Source organism: Arctopsyche grandis, chromosome 3 (genome assembly GCF_051622035.1).
Source record: "Arctopsyche grandis isolate Sample6627 chromosome 3, ASM5162203v2, whole genome shotgun sequence".
Lineage (NCBI taxonomy): Eukaryota > Metazoa > Arthropoda > Insecta > Trichoptera > Hydropsychidae > Arctopsyche > Arctopsyche grandis.
In genome coordinates this window covers 21,814,297-21,836,974 of record NC_135357.1, presented here as the reverse complement: position 1 = coordinate 21,836,974, position 22,678 = coordinate 21,814,297, and the positions used below count along the sequence as shown (strand labels likewise).

Here is a 22,678-nt window from a genome sequence, read left to right as displayed (position 1 = left end):
GAAAATTATGACTTCTCGAAACTGCGCATTCAGTATAATTTCGTGCATCTTTCCGGGAACCATATGGGCCAGGCGTGCTGCATTTTTTTGCATGTTTAAAAGTATAAAAAAAAAAAACACGTACCACTCAGTGTGTTTTCGCTCTTATCCTTTGTGCAGCTATGCCATAAGGTTTGGTTGGTGCGTAGGTGTGCGATGAGTAAATGGCGGCATTCGGACGATGCTTTATGCACAAAACATAGTTCATTATTGTCATTTACAATTGTCAACCATGTTTTATTGCTGTCTTGCTTTGTATTGTAATAGAGAGGTCTATTGTTATTTGACGAGCACCATGCCAACGACAGCGTCTGGTGATGAGATCATCCTCTTGGGGGTTCCTGTGTACTAGTTTGGACGAAGATGTTTCAGCCTGTTGAGTCTCATGTTCGAACAGGAAGGCGATGATCCAATTGCAGAATAGATTAGTGGTTAGCATATGATGCTTTGAACAAAGTGGTCACGGTGGTTCCAACAAATTGGCAACCTTACCCATTTTCTCGCAAATCTCGAGGTTTCAGCAATTGTATAAAATTCTGCAAATTTACAAATCTGACCATTAATGTATCTGTGAATGTTAATTGATATTTATTTACTGAATTTCGCTGAATTTAAAAAAAATGCTGCAAATTTTCAAATTTGACTAGATGTCTCTGTGGATGTTAATTGATATTTATTTACTATTTTTAATACTTATATCAAATGTAAAATGTTTCTGGCCAGGAAGGCGCATTGGGGTTACCTGTTCGGCCTTCTGGTATAGATTAAAAATAAATAAATAACAATCAAGGGCGTCATTTCAGCTTTTCCCAGGGGGGGGGGGGTAAACATCGTTTAATAACATTTTTCATGTAACAATACGAATGTTTACATTCGATAAACAACCACAGTGACATCTATGGTGAGAAATCTGGTGGAACCTGAGATATAACAATAACTCAAGGTTTGCAACAGACAATTGGGAAGGAAAATCCAATTTTACGGAAACCGTGTCAGAATCAAATCAGAAAAATTGGCAAATTCTAATAAGAAATGATCGACTTCGAAAAACCAAGGTCTGGCCAACAACGAGATTCTTAGTGGGAAGCAAGCACGAAATAATTCAATACTCACCACTAGACCACGCCGCTGGTCAAATAAACATAAATGCAAAACAAACAACAACACAAAATATATTTGGAAGTTAACATTTTGTTCTGGGAAAAATCGTTTGTACTTTACAGTCTTCTAAAGAATTTCAACATTCTATTTTCGTCGGTTTAGTATTTTAATTCAAATTTAACATTAAACAACGTGGATAGTCCTGTTCAAATTTAAAGGGGGAGGGGGGGAGGGGTGGCTGTCCACCCCAGCCTTCCTCAAATGACTTCCTCGAATTAAATGTACGGCTCAAGTTCGATGGGGAAATAGGTAATTGGATTATTACGCACATTGCGATCGCCAAAAAGATAATTCTTACTATGAAAACCGCGAATACGGAATATTTGGCACTCGAGTTATCGTTAATATTGTTGCGTAGGGGTGGGTGGAGGATCCAAGTAAAAGACCAAAGTTGTTTCACATCATTTATTGGTGATTAAGGTGATACCCACACTGGCAGCGCACCGTCCAGAATATCTTGATATCGTCTAAGTACCGGATCGGTCGTTCGGGACATCTTCTCCGTCCGGTTACTTCCCTATTGTTTAGGCATGTACCTGGATATGTATTTCCACGACACTCAGTCCCACGGTATTGGTCACTTCTGAGAAGGGACCAATAGCGGCCAATTCAGTGGCCATTGTTTAGCCTACTTGCACTTAGTCCAGAGATAATCCTTGAAACCAATTATAACTAGAGGTAGGACCGGAAGCGTGCCACTTATTGTTCAGTTGTTGTAAATGCTTTGTAAAAAAGGTTCGGCAAACCTTTAACAATGCATTTACAACATTTGAACAATAAACGGCCCCCTCAGGGTCCGGGCTTTAATTATAACGGTCACACAGTCTCTGGGATGCTACTCGGCCTAATCCGATTGCACTTACTCGGCAGTGTACGTAACAATATGATAGTTATTATCGTTAGTATTGTTACGTACGCCGCGGATTAAGCGAATAGAATCCCAGAGACTGTGTGACCGTTCAAAGATTATCTGTTAACGGATTAACTAAAAGCATACCGTGCGACTGGTATAAGTGGTTTCAAGGATTAGCGACAGGCTAAGTGCAAGGAAGCTAAACAATAATTGCACTTCTCATACCATGGGAATACATATCCGAATACGTGACTATACAGTAGGTAAACAGATTAGACGTCCTGATAGATCTACCACTTATAAGGCGGTACGTAGGCGATATCAGGTTGTGGCGGCTCGCTTATACGACATGGTCGAGTTTGGTTGCCTTCCTGCGAGTGGGGACCAACCCGGCTGGGTTCGGAGAGCCGCTACTCACTCTGTCTTCAGCTGTCATATAATAAACACGTGCATTAACATGCCAGTCGTCTCATTCGTTCATCCTCCATACTGGTGACCCCCGACATCGAGCCACGCAGCCTCGATCAATTTCAACATGCCGCTCATCCCTGCCTCGCCGAGCCAGGCGAGGAAGCTACCCGCCGCGCCCCCATCGCCATCAACACAACACGCGTCGCGGCCCGCGGGTGACAATAAACGAGCAGACACGGCTACCTACCTACCTACCGACGTCCAGCCACAACGTCGATGACAGGTGCTTACAAAAATGGGGGAGCGAATGAGACGACGATCTTGACAGCTGGATGTGGAGTCATGCGCGATCCACTACACATAGAACGGTCATCCAGCACCACAAGACATACACCACCTCAGCACCATCATCATCATCATCATCATCAAGGCCCCGTCCGTCCCTACGAGCGTCGTCACGCCGAGACGGGCGGTAGCGCTACAACACCTCCACGAGCCACAACGACTCACAGTCCAGCTCGGAGTATCATCAACCACATCGATGCCCCTGCCGCCCCCGCCGCCCCACCAACCGACATCAGCCTCGGAAGAGCGGCGCCGCCGCAGCATCGCATCGCATCGGCGCGACCATCGGACCACCCACCGTCCTGCTCGCGACGTCACCGCCCTCGAATCTACCGACCATTCAGGGCGGTACACCTATGTACACAGCGGATGACCCACGTCAACAATTTTTTTTTCTCCCCACGTAATAATTTTTTCTCTTTGTGTAACAATAATTTTTTTCTTTTGTAAAATTTGTTTCTTTGTAATTTTGGTAGCGCTGATGCTGGGGGGGGAGTGATGTGGCGGCTCGCTTATACGACATGGTCGAGTTTGGTTGCCTTCCTGCGAGTGGGGACCAACCCGGCTGGGTTCGGAGAGCCGCTACTCACTCTGTCTTCAGCTGTCATATAATAAACACGTGCATTAACATGCCAGTCGTCTCATTCGTTCATCCTCCATAAGGTCATTCTGGACTGAGCACTGCCAGTGCGTGTATCTCCTTAATCATCAATAAATGCTGTGCAACGACTGTTGGCCTTTTACTTGGATCCTCCACCCACCCCTACGCAACAGTATAGTGAAATTTTCGGTTGCCAGATGTTCCGTTATAGAGATTTTAGTGACTTTTGGGCGATCACTTTGTGGGCAATAATCACCGGGGAATTATGTGAGATCATGGACATCGATTCCGGATATTACACATTGTGCAATATTCGTACAAAAGTTGAAGTCGGATTGTGGGAAAGTGTCGGGAGTCAGAATAGTGATTGTACTCCTGGTTTTGAACGTATATGAAGGGGGTGGCGAAAAAGCGGAAGATAGAATCGAAAGGTTTTCAGCGGTTAGGTTGGTGTCGGTGTGAGGCGCCGACAGCGCCAGCCAGTGGGTCCGACGGCGGACGGCGAAGGTGGGCGCTGGCTGTGCCTGCTGTCTGCTGTCTGCTGTCGGCTGTCGGCTGTCGGCTGTCTGTCGCCCGCCCTGTCGCTCGTCGCCAATCGCCGATCGCCAATCGCCCGTCGCTCGTCGCTCGTCTTTCTGCCCGTTTGCCCCCTCTCGCTCGCACGCGCGCTCCTCGTCTCGCCGCGCGCTCGCTCGCTCTCGTGCCGCTCACACCCACCCACACGCGCGCTCGCAGTCTCGCACACTCGTACACTGGCACACTGGCACACTGGCACACGCACACTCGAACGCACCGCACCCCAGTGAAGACGTCCGTGGAGTTGCAGGTGAGCCCTCGCGACCCCGCCCCACCCCACCCCACCCCACCCCACTTCACCCCACTCCCCCGCCGTCTGCCTCTCCTCACCCCCGCCCCCCCCGATACGCCCTCTTTGTAAACAGTGGAGTCTCCTTTGCAAAAGTGCGCCCCTTTCCGCCCCTCTCCGCCCCACCCAACCCATTGCACTCACTCTTCCATCTCCGATCTTCACTCCACTCCACTCCACTCCATTCCACTCCCTCATACTTCACTCCATTCCACTCTACTCCACCACACACTATGACCCCTTTGACGTTTGAACATGTCATCGAAGAACTCTCACCCACATCCGTTCCACGTTAGACTACATACTATCTAACGTCTGTTTATCTTTAACTATGGAATGTAAACATCTCTTCGCCTTTCAGTTTTTGGTTTGGTTCGGCCGGTCGGCCGGTATCCTCGACGGCAAAGCCGGCTTTGCTGCATCTTATCGGTGATTTTCATCACGAGTGTGAATTCGATTTCACCGGTTATGATTGCCGTCGGGTGTAAATTCATAAATTAAATTTGTGTGTGTGTGTGTGTGTGAATCGATCATGGATTATTTTCACGAATAGCGTGTAATTACGCAAATTTCGTATGTTTTTGGAATTTTTATTGAACGAGGTTCGTCCGCCGCCCGGTCTGGTTTGGGCAACCTTGGAATCTTTAATGTAAACCAAAAGAAAAGGTCACCGCTCGGCTGTTCCGCAAGTTCCAAAACAAGTTTTTAATCGTACGATTTCGACAAAAACGAGAAACGTTTGCATAGTTAGCCTAAAGCCGATCGATCAGTACGTTAGATTAATCGTTAAACCGTTCTATACTGTTTTGATAATAAACAAGTCCATCTCGATTTCAAATCACACATGATTTCACACAACCCTTAAATAAACTTGAACCTATGTATATAATTTTCACTCAAAAATCATTTAATAATAGTGTAAATTAAATATGTATAGAAATTTTAATAAATATTGACATACGACTTCTATAGTAGATTTGACGAATAGTATTTATGACTTTTTTTTTTTATTTGCCTATATTGCCTTGATATTATAATAAATGTATACATTTATTGTCTGATTAATTCAAGTACCGATAAAAATCACATATACATATAAACATTCACTGATAAATTGTACAATTTTAATCCGCAACAGAATTGGATGAACTGGGATGTTGACAGTGTAATTTGATTTTTGCAGAGTGATCGTTGACAGTGCGATGGAAAGAACGGCCGCAAAAATCTGAAGTCTCGAGTGAACTTAGTGAGCAGATACTTGACGGTCGACGGTTCGGTTCCGACTGTTCTTGGGACGGTGGTTAGTTTGTAAGTGAAGTGTCGCACCAGCAGCGACCTGCCGCCGAGTGTGATGTTCTGACAGAGGTGCGCAAGAAGGTCAGCGTGGCACGCAGCAACACGGGTGCGGCGGCGGGGGCCGGGCCCGCCGACACTCCATCCCTGCCGCAGGAGACGCCCGACAACTCCACACCCACCTGCTGGTAAGAATCTCCGAGTCCCAACCTCCCCCCCCCGTTTCACTGTATTATTTAGTTTTGCTAGATGATATCATGATTCATTCAATATATATATCTACATATATTTCATAGTACATACATTCATGTGTTTTATTATATTTATTCGCTTGTTTTTGTTTTATATAAAATTTACATTAGAAGAAAGTTTTTATTTTTATTTTGCTTTTTTGTTTTTCTTTTCTGTTTTTAGGAACCGCTATCTGTTGTAAATTATACGTCGGCTGCCGATTCGCTACTTTAATTCAGAGGTGATGTTACTTCTTCAGCATAAACTTACTTTTATATAATTCTTACGTATTTAATGCTGGTTGGATTTTTCCTTCCTTCTCGGTTGACTTTACTTTTTTATTTTATTTTTATTAATCTTTTCTATTAACAAAATATTCAAATTTTTTTCAATGGTGAAAGTTTGCATTAACAATTACTTATTGCTTATTTTTAATTGTTGATAATTGTCGATTTTAATTGAAGCCCAAAGTTAATCAAAAGTTGTGATCGTATGATGTGAGTTTAAGATTTTTGAATGCTGATTTAAAATATTCACCCCTGAATTAACATCAATAAAGTTTTCAATGAGTATTTTATGACCGTTTGTATTATTATAATATTTTCACATTCTGGTCGAATTATTTACGGTATCATGTTAATTATTATAGTGAAATGAAGTAGCCTTTGAATTTGTAGATGTTCCGATGAATTTGTTTCCGCCAGTGTTGGGATTTTTGTTCTTTGCGGTCATCGGTCGGTGTTTGTAAATGGATGAAAATGCATCCAGATGCCACGTGATTTCTCAGAACGCTGTTTCTCATCCCCTCCTCGAAATGTGAAGTCGTTTGTTGGGTTGAACGAAACAATGTAAAATTGATTATACGTAATGAGCGGTGTGTATTGTGTACCGCGCCGCGTCTGTATAGACTCCATACAAGGTCGTTATAACATAATAAGCCGAATAACGACAGTGACCACGTTGGTTTCCCGCAGAAAGTGAACACCGACCGACCATCGTCGATAAAAGAAAAATATTTTCAAAGCGCAACATCACAATGTGACTGTCCATCTTTGTGAAAATAACAGCAATGTGGCAGAACTAAACGCGCGTGAAATCGCCGTAGCGAAGGTGAACATTTCTATATATTGGTTATATGAGTCTTTCCGACGCGGATTTCGGTCATTTCAGTCTGCACAGTTTCACAGTTTCGTTGTCGGTAGACGTTCCAGTAAAAAAATTTGGGGATTTTCATTAGTAGGACACTGTCGTCGGTTGTGTGGTGATCTCCGTTGAGAAATGTCTAGTGCGTGCGTTGCTATGAATTGTAATCGGCATTTTTACATTATATTTAATATATTGTATCGTGCATTATTTATATTCGTATATGTGCATTGTATACATACATATTATTTTTAGTCCAATACTTATTGATTATTTTCCTAAAAGTTAAATTCGGCTCGTTCATTTTATTTTTAGGAATCGTTTGAGTATGATTTTGAATACGACTTTTCCTTTGTCGTGGCTTTTCTTTTGTGTTCATCTACATTCATATGCATATTTAGGCCTCGTAGTTCATTTTTCAAGTGCAGCGACTTCTACGTTAATTCTAAAAGACGCTGTTGGCTGTGTGAGAATATTATAGCGAAAATATTATAAAAAAAACCTTAGCGACACTGTAATAATGACATATATTTGGCGTGTTGTAAATTTTGATTATTTCATTTTATTTACAGGTGGGCGGCGTGGTCGGCTATGGGGTGCTTTGGTTCCCCAGGCGGCAAGGGTGGTGGTGAGGCGGGTGATGTGGATGATCTTAAATCGCAGAAGCGCCGCAGTGATGCTATCACTAGACAACTGCAAAAAGATAAACAGGTAAAAAAATACTACCGAGTTCGATGATCACTTCAATCATGTGTATTTTTCACTCTATATGGATAGCGTACATAACAGACGATTCAACGCTCATAATTTCTTGTTTTTAAACATTTTAGTATCAGGTATTTGTGTGAATTGCGTTAAACTTCAAACAATTACTTAGCTCTTGAATATTGCCACTTTGTACTCGAAGATGGGATGTTTTACGAACACTGTAAATATTTATGTAGTCTCATCCATTTTGAATGATGTGTGTTTATTAATGAACTTATTCTATTTTTAGTTATTTTCATGTATTGAATCGTTAAATATGTGATGCAACTCTTCTATACTATATTTATATGTATATGTGTAGTAATTTGCAGTTATAAAGTACGAAAAAGGAGGTGCTATTTTTATATTTGTCAGTTTTATTATAAAACCAGTGCTGTACCCGATGACATATCAACGCATGGGTGTTGGCATATTAAGTTAAATTTAAATATATTTAATTTAATATTTATATATAATTGTTTAACCCTTTGCCCGCGGCAATAAATATAGCGAACAAGCCCTGTACGCTGCACCTTTTTCGCGAATTTGGCAATCGAGTTTTCGACCTTAAATACAGATTTTAATATTTACTCAAGTAACCAGATATGTTAATTAACACAAAGTATTATTTTAAACAATAAAATACATAATATATCTCGTAGTTATGGATTAATTGTCAAATAATCATTCTTCATAATTGTATGAAGACGTGACGTCACATAAACGAGGTTTCAGCATGGTTCCACAAAAAACTAATTTTTGACTGGTTGAATGCCATCTATTCATTTTAAGCAAATTGAATAGATGGCATTCAATCTCAGTAATATATTCAACCAATTTTGAACCTTAAAACAGTTGAAATAGGCGCATCTAAGGCTCAAAATCCCGTGAAAAGTTCAGAAATTCTATGGAAGATAGCCGCGGTACAGACTTGTCGCCCAAAGCTTCCATAGAAGACGGCCGCGGGCAAACGGTTAATATGAAAAAAAAAGTTAAAAACTACCTACCTATGTACCTAGATGTAAACATTATAAAACACAAATAGAAAAAATAATTAATTTATTAAATAAATTTTCAATAGATGGCGGTAAATCCTCTGCCAAAAGGAAACATTGGTAGCAAATAGTATATATATAAGTTTTTTCTTGTGTTATTGTATTCGTATATACGTTTTGGCAGTGGTTTAGCTGTGATATACATATGTATGTCGAATCGAAATGACTATTATAGTACAGCGAGGGTTATCTCAGACAGACAGAAGAGGGATATTATGTTTATAAAATTATATTCCGGTATCGTTTATTTCTTTGAATATTGAACTTAATTAACTTTATTTATATGTTTTCAGCTTTATCGAGCCACCCATCGCTTATTGCTTTTGGGTGCTGGAGAATCAGGAAAATCTACCATAGTGAAACAGATGCGTATTCTTCACGTGAATGGCTTTTCAGAAAAAGAACGCAAAGAAAAGATTGAAGATATTAAGAAGAATATTAGAGATGCAATACTTGTATGTTTATAATATTATGTGTAACGATACACTGTTTGTCTTGAGAATTCATTCTGTTATTAGATTTTTATCTATATTTGACAATTTAAGATGGTAGTATCATTAAATATAAATGAAATCAGTTTACTAATAATGCATAGTTATAGAATGAACTTCCAAACCAAGCTTTGATGCAATGAATTTATTTTAACTTTTTTTTTTAGACAATAACTGGTGCTATGAGCACTCTAACTCCACCGATAGCACTTGAACATCCAGAAAATCGTGCACGTGTTGATTATATTCAAGATGTCGCTTCTGGGCCGGATTTCGATTATCCTACTGAGTTTTATGTTCACACGGAAGCACTTTGGAAAGATCGTGGAGTTTGTTCAACATTTGAACGATCTAATGAGTATCAACTAATTGACTGCGCCAAGTAGTAAGTAGCATGAAAACACCAATAGTATCGTATGCTTTGTATATTATTCGTTTTAATCAAACTTGCGTGATTTTTTCAGCTTTCTTGATCAAGTTCATATAATTAAACAGCCAAACTATACACCCACTGAACAGGATATACTACGGTGCCGAGTTTTGACATCTGGAATATTTGAAACACAATTTGTTGTAGACAAAGTCAACTTTCAGTGAGTTATTCAATTCATGTTTATTGATTTCAATGCTTTCTTTAATGATTTTCATTCGAGTTTATTTTTCGTTTTATTATTTTAGTATGTTTGATGTTGGGGGACAGAGGGATGAACGTCGTAAGTGGATACAGTGTTTTAATGACGTTACTGCCATCATTTTTGTGACAGCTTGTTCCTCTTACAATATGGTGCTCCGGGAGGATCCCACTCAAAATCGCTTACGAGAGTCTTTAGAGCTCTTCAAAAGCATTTGGAATAATAGGTGAATTTCTTTAGTGATTTAATTTGTGACAAATCAGAGAGAAATACGTGTGTTTTGACAATATGCATGAATTTGATTGCAGATGGTTGCGTACAATATCTGTGATCCTCTTTTTGAATAAACAAGACTTGCTGGCGGAGAAAGTGTTGGCCGGCAAGTCCAGATTGGAAGACTATTTTGCTGAATTCACGCGTTACAACACGCCACCTGATGCGTGTCCTGATTCACGTGAACATCCTGATGTCGCACGTGCCAAGTATTTTATTCGCGATGAGTTTCTTGTGAGTATTGTTTTAGTTATTGACGTACATGCATACGTAGGTTGACGTGATTTTTGATGAGATTGTTTTTGATCATGATCAGCGCATCAGTACGGCGTCCGGTGATGGCAAACACTACTGCTATCCTCACTTCACATGTGCCGTGGACACGGAGAACATCAAGCGGGTGTTCAATGATTGCCGTGATATCATACAAAGGATGCATTTGCGCCAGTATGAACTCTTGTAACTGCCCCTCCTCACCCTCACATTGCACACAACAGGTTTGTGGTTCTATTTGTCAAGTCTCAGTGTTTACGTGTGTATTTACATATGTAGGTTGGTTTTCAGATCAAATTGGTCTTCGTATTTTTAATACTCGTTATTTTGTTGCAGCTCTGTCTTAGGAAATCACATATGAGTGACGGTCATCGCAACAGACCGACACAAAGTGAATAGTCACTTCTTAATATTTATAAAATCTTATTTTTTGTGAGAAGAAGTAAATACATATACATATATATATTTATTTATATTTGAAATCAACGGAGATGGATCTGCTACCCGTATATCCAATGCTCTGATGCAGATGTGGGCCAGACATAGTTTCGTTTTAAATACTTATATTTTGCATATTTTGTTTTTAATTATGATTATTATTAACAAAATATTGTGAGTTTATATATTGTATAAATTCGTAGGATAAGAAGTTTTTAGAATTATAAAAAAAGAATATTGTCGCTGATGCTGACACACCAATCGATGTTACCTTTATTTTGTTTTTCCTCAATAGATATGTATATTATTAATATTGTTGTTATGAGTTCTTCGATTTTTACTATTATTTTTATTGTGGATTATTATATATTTGTTATGGCATTATTACAGTTATCATAATTTTATTATTAGTTGTATTAATTTAATCACTTGTGAATATAGTTGTATGTTAATTAATTGGAAATGGAAAGTGTTGAGAGATGTTTTGTTAACAAATTGTGTTCGTCATTTTGGAACATTTTGTGTATGTAATTTAAAAATTTTCATTGTTGTTTTTTGTCATCATTCACGTACGCCTATATAATAAATTACATATATATACTGATTGATCTTGTTTGCATAATAATATTCGCTTTTGTCGTGAATATCTAACCTGGCAGCTATAAATAAACAGGAGTGATATTGGATTTTAATATTCTATATATACATAATATAATTCATTTAATCATCGTGTGATCGAAATTGTCTCGCCTGTTTCTTATATATATGTATGTCTTTTATATGTGTGTTACTTTTGTCGAGATTGTATTGCCTTAGTATTATCATGATCTGCTTGACAAATTAACGTTTATCCAAAAAAATATATCCTCTTCTCGGTACACACACCAAATGTTTGATGTATTTAATTGCATCGTATTTATTAGATCTGTTTTTATTTTTTGCTCGTTTTAATACAATTTTTAATCGTTGTTTATATTAATATCGCACAAATGATGAATATGCGGACAAATTAGACATATATTTAAATCATTTAAACCAATATTCAGTATTTTTTTTTTATTATTTGCATTATTATTTTATTGAGTTCACATCGACATTTTGAATATAATACTAGCCAATAATTTGATACGTACACTGAACTTTTTTAACGTAGTTGTATTGGGAAATCGTTTCAGATGTGAAAGCCCACTCCCATTTTTATTATGTGATGTAAATACAGAATTTCATATATATATATATATATATATATATATATATATATATATATATATATATATATATATATATATATATATATATATATTATATTTGTTATTTTTTTTTATTTAATCTAATTTTGGTCATTCAGAGTTTTGAGATTTAAGAACAAAATTCGATTATTATTTAGATGTGTATTAGGTATCGTCAAATTGGGTATATATGTATGTATAATGTTTTAGGACGATTCGTTGCATCGACACCATGGAATTCGAATTCACTGCATTTTTATTTGTAGTTTTGACGAAAGCATTGGTTGCTAGGCCGAGTGTTGTATGATCATTAATAGAATGGAGAGATGAAACATTTTTTGATGATTTAAACATCAATTGCTTGTTTGGTTAGTTCACTTTGGTGAGAGCTAGTTTGCATATTTGAAAATAACTGAATGTGATTGTAAATTATCATACTTTCTCTACCGCTGTAGTATTCTTTCGTTTCAGTACGTGAAACCTTTAATGTATATTTAGTAGATCTTTTATTTCTACTAAATGTGAGATGCCACTTAGTTTTGTATCGACCTGTCAAGATTCCAATTGTTCGAATCTATCCCTTGTAATGAATGTGTGAGCGTTATTGTATCATAGTGTCACTAGCTTATGAAACTGAACTTAATTATATACATATTTATGTATGCATTTGTTATATACATATATAAATAATTCAGTTGAATGGAATATTTTTGTGCAAATTCAATATTTTTATCAATCTACAACAAAAAATACACAAAAGGAAAAGTGTAGATGTGCCATTTTAATTTCAGATCAACTGTCGCTAGTCATTAAACATTATTGTAAATAAAATAATTATTGATGGGCTCGTAGAGCATGATGTTCGCATAAAAAAGTTCCCAATGGACGAGTTGTACGCACAATATATATATATTATTATATCACGTTCAGTTTTGTGTCAAGGTTGATACGTGGGTGCATCTTTCAGTAGACGACTTTTTTCTTATAAACTCTCATAATGGATTTTTAAAGTAGACAAAATGCAATTGTAAAACAGAATAGTTTTTAATAATGTTTAGACGCTTCTGTGTGTTTGATTTGTTTTCGTCTCTTAGATATTTCTTTCGAATCGTTGGCTCGTTGTTTTGCGAGTGCAAAGTTAGGTTTTTTCGGGGACTTTTGGTGTATTGCAGTAACATTTCTTTTTTTTTGTAGGGCTGAGCTATGTTTGATGTATATAATTGGTATATATATATATATATATATATATATATATATATATATATATATATATATATATATATATATATATATATATATATATATATATATATATATATATATATATACATATATATATATATATATATATATATGTATATATATATATATGTATATATATATATATATATATATATATATATATATATATATAAATATATATATATATATATACACACATATACATATGTATATCTTGAGAATAGATTTTAATTTTTTGGAAGGCGATTGACTCAATTTTTCTTTTTATTAATGTACAGTTTTGTGGCGAAAATCTTGAAACATGAATAATAAGGCTTTCGATGCTTTTGCTTGATTTGTTATGTTTTCTGTGTTGGATTTTTTACTATGTTATTATTAAAAAAAAAAAATGTAAAACTAATACACATAAAAAATAAATTTACTAACATCTTGTTTTTCTTTTAAGAATTAGTAGGAAACTATTGAAAAGAGATGGATTAAATCATTACGCTAATTATTTTATTTTTATATATAAATTTTTCTTGTAAGTGTATGATTTTTCTTTTAATAATATTCAATGTCATAAATGAGCCAGAAGGTGTAAATTTATCATTTTCAGTGTAATGACTGCTATTCTGAAAATTCAGTTTGTTAAATGTAACGATATTTTTCATGTAATTATACATTTTCAAATTTTTGTTAAAAAGTAGATGATAATGTGGTTTTATATTGAAAAATCATAAAAATTTACTCATTAATATTTTAAACGATCTACTATTTATATTAATTATACCTTTTTATGAGGGTAATTTTGCCTGTTTAGAAACAGTGAATAAAGCAATTTTTATTACATCTTCTCGCTCAAGTAGCCGTCTGAATATTTCTACCATGTGCTGTAAAGAAAATTTAACTTTTCGAAATATTTTGTTAAGAACATATTATAGTATAGATTCAGATCCCATTTCTGGAATGTCTTTATTTAAATATATTCAATGTACATAATTGTATATTATGCAATCAATACAGTCTATTTATCTATCTACGATGAAAGAAATGTGAATGTCAACGCTCTAACTCGTCGGTACCGTATTAAAAATCATTTTTGACATGTCCGTAAGTGTCATTCACATTATATTAACTAGTACGCGATCGAAGATGATTTTTAGTATAAACAGCGACACATACGTAGGGGTTGTTTAAGGATGACTTAAGGAAGAATGATTATAGCTTACTATTTGACATGTCACGGGGAAAATTCATTTATAATATACACATATATATATATGAACAAAATTGTATTCAAGTTTATATTTACACACATACGTTCGTGGTTGAACACAATCAGGCAAACGTAGGAAACTTTCCAACACAGGGTTTCAAAATATTGATATGTATAAGGAAAATTGTGGACTTCGCAACCCGGCTTGTCTTTTTATTATTCACTGACATATGTATTCAATATATTTACTGAAAATTTTTATTGGGAATGCTATCTGTACGATTAATATATTTCCGCATAGTACGTACATGTTCTGTCATTATTCGACTCGTGTGTTGCGAATCGTATCACTTTTGAGCGAGTCGTACATTTGAAAGTCTTTCGTATGAGTAGCAGTATTAAAAGTTGTAATTTTTTTTCTAAATATATGCGAATGTAAAGATTTCTGATGATGGTCGTACAATTTTGCCCGAGTCACTTCATCACCATTGATTATTCGACGCGTAGTATATTTATATATATGTATCTGGCGTTGACCACGGCTCTATTGATCAACTATATGATGAAAGTGTCACTGATTTAATCTGTAGGACATCGCAAGTTTGCTGCCGTGGCCGCAGACAGTTGTACTATATGCCAATTTTTTGTGATGATTATAAAGATACGCTTGAATCTCTTTTTAAATTTTATTGTGCAATACACTGACGTTGAAATTCAGTGTATGTATGTAGAAAGAGCACAAGTATTGTTTTTTTTTTTTCGAATTGAAATGTTTATTATAATTATGATTAGATTATTTGTTATTTTTATTTTATTGAGAAATTCTTTTATGATGTTATATAAAATACACACACACACAACATACACATAAATATATGGCTTTAATTATTAAGCCTAGGATACGTTTCCCTTGCATATACACACAGAATGATATTCGATAGTAAAGTTCAGTGATTAAACAGCAAGGAGTATTTAATATGCCGAGAGAAAGGCGTATTGGACGATTTTTGTGGATGTTTGTTATTTTACTTACATCAAACATAAACAAACTGTAATGCGTTGAGAGATTGAATGTCGTCGTACGTTCTTGGTCGTCTAATTTCGATCTTTACCTGTGAATATTGTTACACACCCCGTATATTATACAAGTACTCGCGAAAAGAGGGTTTCTTGAGAGATTGAGATTTGAAAGTGAAGATACGATTGCCATTCTTATTGATGATTTCTAAATGGCACCTCGGAAGAGTTCGACTTTTATTTTTTTTGTGTTTGTTTTAATTCTATATTGAAAACCTATGATAAATAATAGGTGGCGAAGTCAAGTGAAAACAATTCATATATGCATAATGTATGCGTGTGTTTCTAATTTCGTTCATTTTATTGTTTTCGATCTGTGCTATTTTTATACGAGGCGTTTAAATTGTGGTTGTATTGTTCTTCATACATATGTTGTGTTCTATTTTTTCGGATTGAAACTGGATTTGTTATAATATTGTGATCTCCGTTGTAACGGGAGGTGTTTTTTTTTTGTTTGTTTTAGGCCAATGGATCGCTTTCATTTGACTTAAGCTTGAAAAAAAATGTCTATTCGATTCAATAATTTGTTATAAATATATACACGTGCATATGTTTGTGCATAAATACGTACATACATTATGTATAAGTAATAAGTGTATATACAAACATATGCACATATACACATACACATGGTAGTCGCTTTAATTTGGTATATATGTATATATATATATATATATATATATATATATATATATATATATATATATATATATATATATATATATATATATATAATATATATATATATATATATATATATATATATATATATATATATATATATATATATATATATATATATATATATATATATATTTATCTATATATATATATATATATAAATATATATATATATATATATATATATATATATATATATATATATATATATATATATATATATATATATATATATATCTATATATATCTATATCTATATATATATATGTTATATCAGTTGATGAAATGAACTGTAATATTATGTGTGAAATTAAATCATTGTTAATAAGGTGTCATCTTTGTGAAAGCTTATTTTTAATGATGAAATAGAGAAAATTATTAAATTGAATTTTATTTTATTCGTGTACTCATCGCATTTGTTCACATACTTACAGTGAAATTGAATTTACATTGTGTTGACTCATTATGGACGGCCTGAATATTCCTAAAACTGCGAGAATGCGTATTTATATATATAAATATAATAGGTTTTGTAAATTAAATATGTATAATTCGTAAACCTTTCTATCAATTAAATTGAAAGTTGGAATACAGCTTCCTTGGAGTTGTCTTAGATAGACACCGTGCTTTTTCCTGGAATCGAGGTGGTTTAGCTCCGTTTACAAAGCTAGAGTCCAAAAAAAAAACGGTCGGCGAACCTTCAACAATGCATTTACAACAATTGAACAATACGCGGCATCCTCTGGGTCCGGGCTTTAGTCTTCGACCGTATAAATGATCGTATCAGTATTTTTTAAACTAGTGATTGCTGTATTCAATTTTGTATTAATTTTAATATACTTTCATGTAATAAATGATCAACAATCATTGTGTTATACATTTGTATGAAATATTCAATTTGAATTTGAGTATGCTACGTAGGGTTTCTGGACCCGATTCAACCCGGATCCAAACCCACTGGGTAATGACCTCAAACCCGGATCCAGGACTCTGGTTTATAACTCCCGGGTACGGGTATTATATCTAGAATTTCAAGTTTTAAAACTACATACATTTTGCAAAAATCAAAATGAATTATTACATTCAATTTATTTTAATTCAACTAGCTATATTTCGAAAAAAAACAAGAATGAAATTAAACTGAGTAGTGGGCTTTCAACAGAAAAGACTTCAGCACCAAAGGGTTAAATATTGTTACGTACACCGCCGAGTAGCATCCCAGAGACCGTGTGACCGTTATAATTGGTTTCAAGGATTATTTCTAGACTCTTAAGTGCATGTAGGCTAAACAATGGCCACCGAAGTGGCCGCTATTTGGTCCCTTCGCAGAAGTGACCGATACCATGGGACTGGGTGTCGTGGGAATACATATCCGGGTACATGCCTAAACAATAGGGAAGTAACCGGACGCCTTGAGCGACCGGACCGTTATAAGGCGGTACTTCGGCGATATCAAGACATTCTGGACGGAGCACTGTCAGTGTGTGTATCTCCTTAATCACCAATAAATGCTGACACGACTTTGGCCTTTTACTTGGATCCTCCACCCACCCCTACGCAACAATATTATATTATAGGTAGTAAAATAAAACAACTTTTAATAACAATTTTTTATGTAATAATAAACCTGACGGGTTTCCAAAATATTGGACCCAGAATCGACGGGTTTTCAGAAACCACGCTTTATTGATGGCATTTGTATGAAATTATATTAAAAATTTTGGCCCATAGTGAGTTAATATACCAACTGTGAATATGAGGAATTCATTTTTATTTCAAAAATTGATGTCTGTTGGTTTTCAGGGAGTTTGCAATTGGGATGGAAAAAAATAAGACACAATTGAAATTTTTCGTTTTTATTTCACCAAATGAAAATTGTCGCAAATGTACATAGAAGTCAAAATGGTAAATCAAAAAGAAATAATTTTAAATTTATTGCACAAAAAAAAAATGACTCAATTAAAAATTTTCTCAAGAAAATAAAATGTAATTGTAATAAAAAATGGTCCCATAAAAGAAAAATAAAATATCATTTATCAGTAATAAATGCAACAATAAAACTTCATTAATGCCAGAAAAATATCCAAATGGACAATTGTGCAAACGCCAGCCTACACACTTGTCAAAATATGAACGACAATATAAACCAAAACAGTCTGAAAACAGTAACAATTCATGCTTTTGATCAGTCTACCTGGATTAATTCAACGAGCACACAAGTCTTAATTATCACATTTTGTAAGAAAAATTAGCACTAATCAACCATATCATTTAAGTGGATTTTTTTTATAGTAATCAATCAACGCCAAACATAACATCAGAGTAGAAACATCACAAATTAAAATTATATAGGTGTTACGATTTTACGCAATCACACTTGCCGATTGGCTGCTACCAAAGGTTATCAACATATATCAAAAATAAAATTTTTAAAAGTTCTACTCATATATATGTATATGTATATACATGTAATATGTATTTTTGTGTATGTACATGTGTGTATATTATTAAAAAATCAGAAAAGGTACTCGGGTACGATCCGTATCATAGTCTAAATTTTGAAAACAATATGCATTACCCTCACATATATCAATTTGTAAGAATTTGTAGTATGTACATGCCAGGAATTGATTGCTTATGTATATAATTTTTTGTTTTTATATTTTTTTTTATTTTGTGAATTGATTTATGAATATCATTTCACTTCCTTGGTTGGTGGATGTTGCCATGTGGCTTTTGAGCGTGAACGGCCGGGGGTTTCGGTGTGTGAGCGACCTGAGCTGCTTCTAACACAAATTCAGTAGCATTTTTCGCTGGAGCACCGCCGACGGTTGTTGGATTCACTGGAATGTTTGATGGACCTGATAAACCAGTCACGTCACCAACAACTTCTTTAGGCGTTTTATTTCCATGACCTTCCTTATGCTGGGTAATTCGCATACCACCGGCTTTCACTGAAAATATTCACAAATATATAGCAAAGTAACTAGCGAGATCATCGCTCTTTCATTACAATTATAATTGACTTAGTACTGATAAACTCTGTGTATTTAATGTGTTATTGTGAAGTGACTCATTAATATTATCAGAAGTATTTTAAGGTATGACTGTCAAAATGCAAACGAACAACAATTTGTACAGAAGATGTGAATGTAATATTCATAATCTAATTTTTTCAATTAAAATATACACTGGAAATCATTAGCATTACCAGTGCATTGCATTAAAACGTTGCATATTAAGAATGTACCCAATACAGATAAATATGTACATTGCACAATGCACAACTCTGGTTTACTAAGTGGTTTTTGCAATATCGGCAGTATAGCCGATGGTGTAATATTTTTAATAATGACACACTCAAATCGTAATGATTTTAGTGTAAAGTATTTTTTAAGGTAAAATGACATTTATCTTAGGGAGCTATTTGGGGTGTAAATACAGGATGAGGAGGAGGAGGGAACAAAAGATAACATGTAAATATGATATATTTGAAGGTTGATTTAGCGAGATATTAGCGTGAAAGGATTACCTGCTGGCGGGTGGCCAGCTTTCAGTTTGGTGGACTCGTCTCCTGAAGACATGACGTTTTAAGAGTAGGCTCTGTTCTAAAGCAACGCTCGCCCTGTTGTCGACGACGTGGTCGACGTGGAACAGCAGTTGTCGTGCGTGTTCAAACAGAATAACATCTTGGTTTCACACCATTTTATGAAAAGACATTCCATTTGCTTTGAAAGTGCTTTGGCTACTAATACATAGATGTCTATATATTATTTAAAAAATATTTATGTGTACATGCATACAATTTTATGTACATACATATGCAATACAAACCTTGTATTTTTTATCCGGACTAATTGGGGATGAAGGTAGTCTGGATTATGAAAAATCCGGATAATCGAAAAAATCACAATTGACAAAAGACATTCAGTATGAATCATTTTTATTTGTCTTCATTTACATACATACATGTATAAAAACATGAAGATCAATATTACATTATTCTTTTTATTTGGAAATTCAATTATAGATTTTTGCTTAAAGATAGCTGCTTTTTTTGTGAGCTACGTTGTATATAGCACACTTTTTTATTTTATTACATATTATATGTATATTGCATTTGAAATCTTAAAATGTATTAAAAGTAATAATATCTTGTCCCTAATAAGTCGGTTTAAATTAAGGTGCTGATATTATGCGTTATATTTCATTTGAAGTCCATTTTAAATATATGTATGTACCAGTGGCGTAGCGTGAATTCCTGGTGCCCCCCCGCAAAATATTTCTATTCCTGGTGCCCCCCTCTTATATTCATATTATTTACTTACAGCAAAATAGCTATCCAAATTAATAATTTATACCTTTTTTATGTATCGGTATATGTACCTATATATCGAAGTGCATTAATAGTTTAATCTGGACGACCAACAAGCAGTGCACAATCTGTTTGAAGTAACTGATGGTGAATTTTCCGTAAAAACTTCCCACTAGTTAATAATGGTGATAGCGAAAAATTTATAAATTTATAAATTTTATTGGTTTTAATCATATAATTTTGTTTTATTGTTTACACATTGAAAAAATATATACAAGAATAAGAGAATTCTCAGCAAATAGGTTGAAGTGGCACTGGCGTTCAAAAGATGGAAAAAGACGGCAGTTTTCTAGCCCTATTGTCATAGATCAATTACATAATGAAGATGAATTCAAAATATGTATAATAATGTATGTACATACATATAGTACATACACATACATATAGTACAAATAGGTTGAAAAATAAGAGAAGTTTTTAAAAAAGTTATTTCAAAAAAATTACAGAACAAATTAAAAAATCAGTGAAAAAGGCACGCTTCGTGGCGCCCCCCAGGTCTCGGTGCCCCCCCTGCATTGCGGGGTCTGCGGGCGCGGTAGCTACGCCACTGGTATGTACATAGGATAATTTACTCTTAATAAATATATTAATTTAAATTTGGTATATTTGGAAGTCAACACTCCTTTGATAGTAAAGAATATGGTATCAATGTTTTTACTTTATTTGAAATATTGCAATAAAATAAATTAACAGTTAATAATAGTTCCAGTATTTTCCGTTAAGATGGTCAAATGAACATATTATATGTACATATGTATGTAAATACATATAAATGATTAATCTTTCATGCATGGACATAATCTTTGGTGCTAGCAACGTGGTATGCAATACTTTTGTGACATTGGGGATATCTGCCCGTGTAAAATGAATGTTTTTGTATTCAAACTGCAATACGATGAAAATAAAGTTGGGTGTGTATGTAACTATAAATCGCGCGCGAAATGGTCTTTGGATTTTTCACTGCAAATCCTGACAAAGCCAGTCGACTATTTATCGCCACATTTTGAATAAGTTTTACCCGTCTTTACTGAGTAAGCAGTCACAAAAGTGTGGCTCGTGACCCACTATCCTTTATACGAGCACATTTTAAATTTACGATATCGAGAACTTCCTCGTAGTTTTCAAAAACTTGCGTGGTGATTTTTCTTCCTATTTATCTTATTTGCCGATGGTTGAATAACATATGGTATTTAATTACTTTCATTGTATAATATTATTGTATAATATAATTGATACAACACACGAAATTATTTTTAATTGACAATCTGAAATAATTGTTTTTAAAAGCTTTATAAAACACTAGATGTTACTCTTAAAATTTATTTGATTTTTCATTATCTTTATTATTTCAAGACAATTGACACATGATCTGTTCAACTATAAAATATTATCTACTAGTGGTTTTACCCGGCTTCGCTCGTTATTTATAATATAAACGGTTTAAACATGGTTAATCTTATAGTAAACATTCATTTGTTTTTTATTAAATTTATTTGAATCGAAAAAAACTTATATTTGATGGCAGCCAATCAGACATGAATGTTTTTTTTTATATATAAGTGAACCGGAACTGAAAAAATAATCCTGATCCGGAACTGAAAAAGGAATCGGGATCCGGAACTGAAACAGAAATCGGGATCCGGAATTGAAAAAGGCGTCCGGATCCGGAAATGATAAAAGAATCTGCTAACGTAATTGAAAAAGAAACCCGGAAACGGAATTGAAATCGAAAGCGGAATCAATATCGTCCTCATAGAAACTTTTGTTTTCGATGCTCCCACCCAAACTTTTAAACCTTACATACATACAAAGTCTCTTTCGAAATTATATATTAGACTAGTTGTTTCGCCCGGCTTCGCTCAGTATTTGTATCATAAACAGCATAAACATGGCGGATCTAATAGTAAATATTCATTTGATTTTTTATTAAATTTATTTGAATCGAAAAAAATATAATATTCAACCAATTGAATTGTCGTCATAGAAACTTTGTTTTTTTTTAAGAAGTTCCCAACCAAAGATACA

General features: G+C 34.7%; 2 protein-coding genes across 3 annotated transcripts; one reads left to right on the top strand and one right to left on the bottom strand.

Annotated features, from left to right (window-relative positions):
- Nucleotides 1–2,475: 2,475 nt before the first annotated feature.
- On the top strand, nucleotides 2,476–11,704 carry Galphas (G protein alpha s subunit). 2 transcript variants are annotated; one of them, XM_077426891.1, is made up of 11 exons: nucleotides 2,476–4,236; nucleotides 5,459–5,756; nucleotides 5,983–6,040; nucleotides 7,515–7,653; nucleotides 9,038–9,199; nucleotides 9,403–9,620; nucleotides 9,700–9,828; nucleotides 9,914–10,093; nucleotides 10,176–10,374; nucleotides 10,457–10,637; nucleotides 10,750–11,704. In XM_077426891.1, the coding sequence occupies exons 4-10, from the start codon at nucleotides 7,534–7,536 to the stop codon at nucleotides 10,601–10,603; spliced, it is 1,155 nt and encodes a 384-aa protein (XP_077283017.1). In that variant the 5' UTR covers nucleotides 2,476–4,236; nucleotides 5,459–5,756; nucleotides 5,983–6,040; nucleotides 7,515–7,533; the 3' UTR covers nucleotides 10,604–10,637; nucleotides 10,750–11,704. The 2 variants fall into 2 exon arrangements, with proteins under 2 accessions (XP_077283017.1, XP_077283018.1); XM_077426892.1 differs by lacking the exon at nucleotides 5,983–6,040.
- A 6,174-nt stretch (nucleotides 11,705–17,878) lies between these two features.
- Nucleotides 17,879–19,994, bottom strand: LOC143909885 (death-associated protein 1). Its single transcript, XM_077428139.1, has 2 exons — nucleotides 19,811–19,994; nucleotides 17,879–19,232 (listed from the first exon to the last, which is right to left on the bottom strand). Exons 1-2 carry the CDS (start codon nucleotides 19,860–19,862, stop codon nucleotides 18,979–18,981), a joined length of 306 nt encoding a protein of 101 aa, XP_077284265.1. The 5' UTR covers nucleotides 19,863–19,994; the 3' UTR covers nucleotides 17,879–18,978.
- Nucleotides 19,995–22,678: the final 2,684 nt, after the last annotated feature.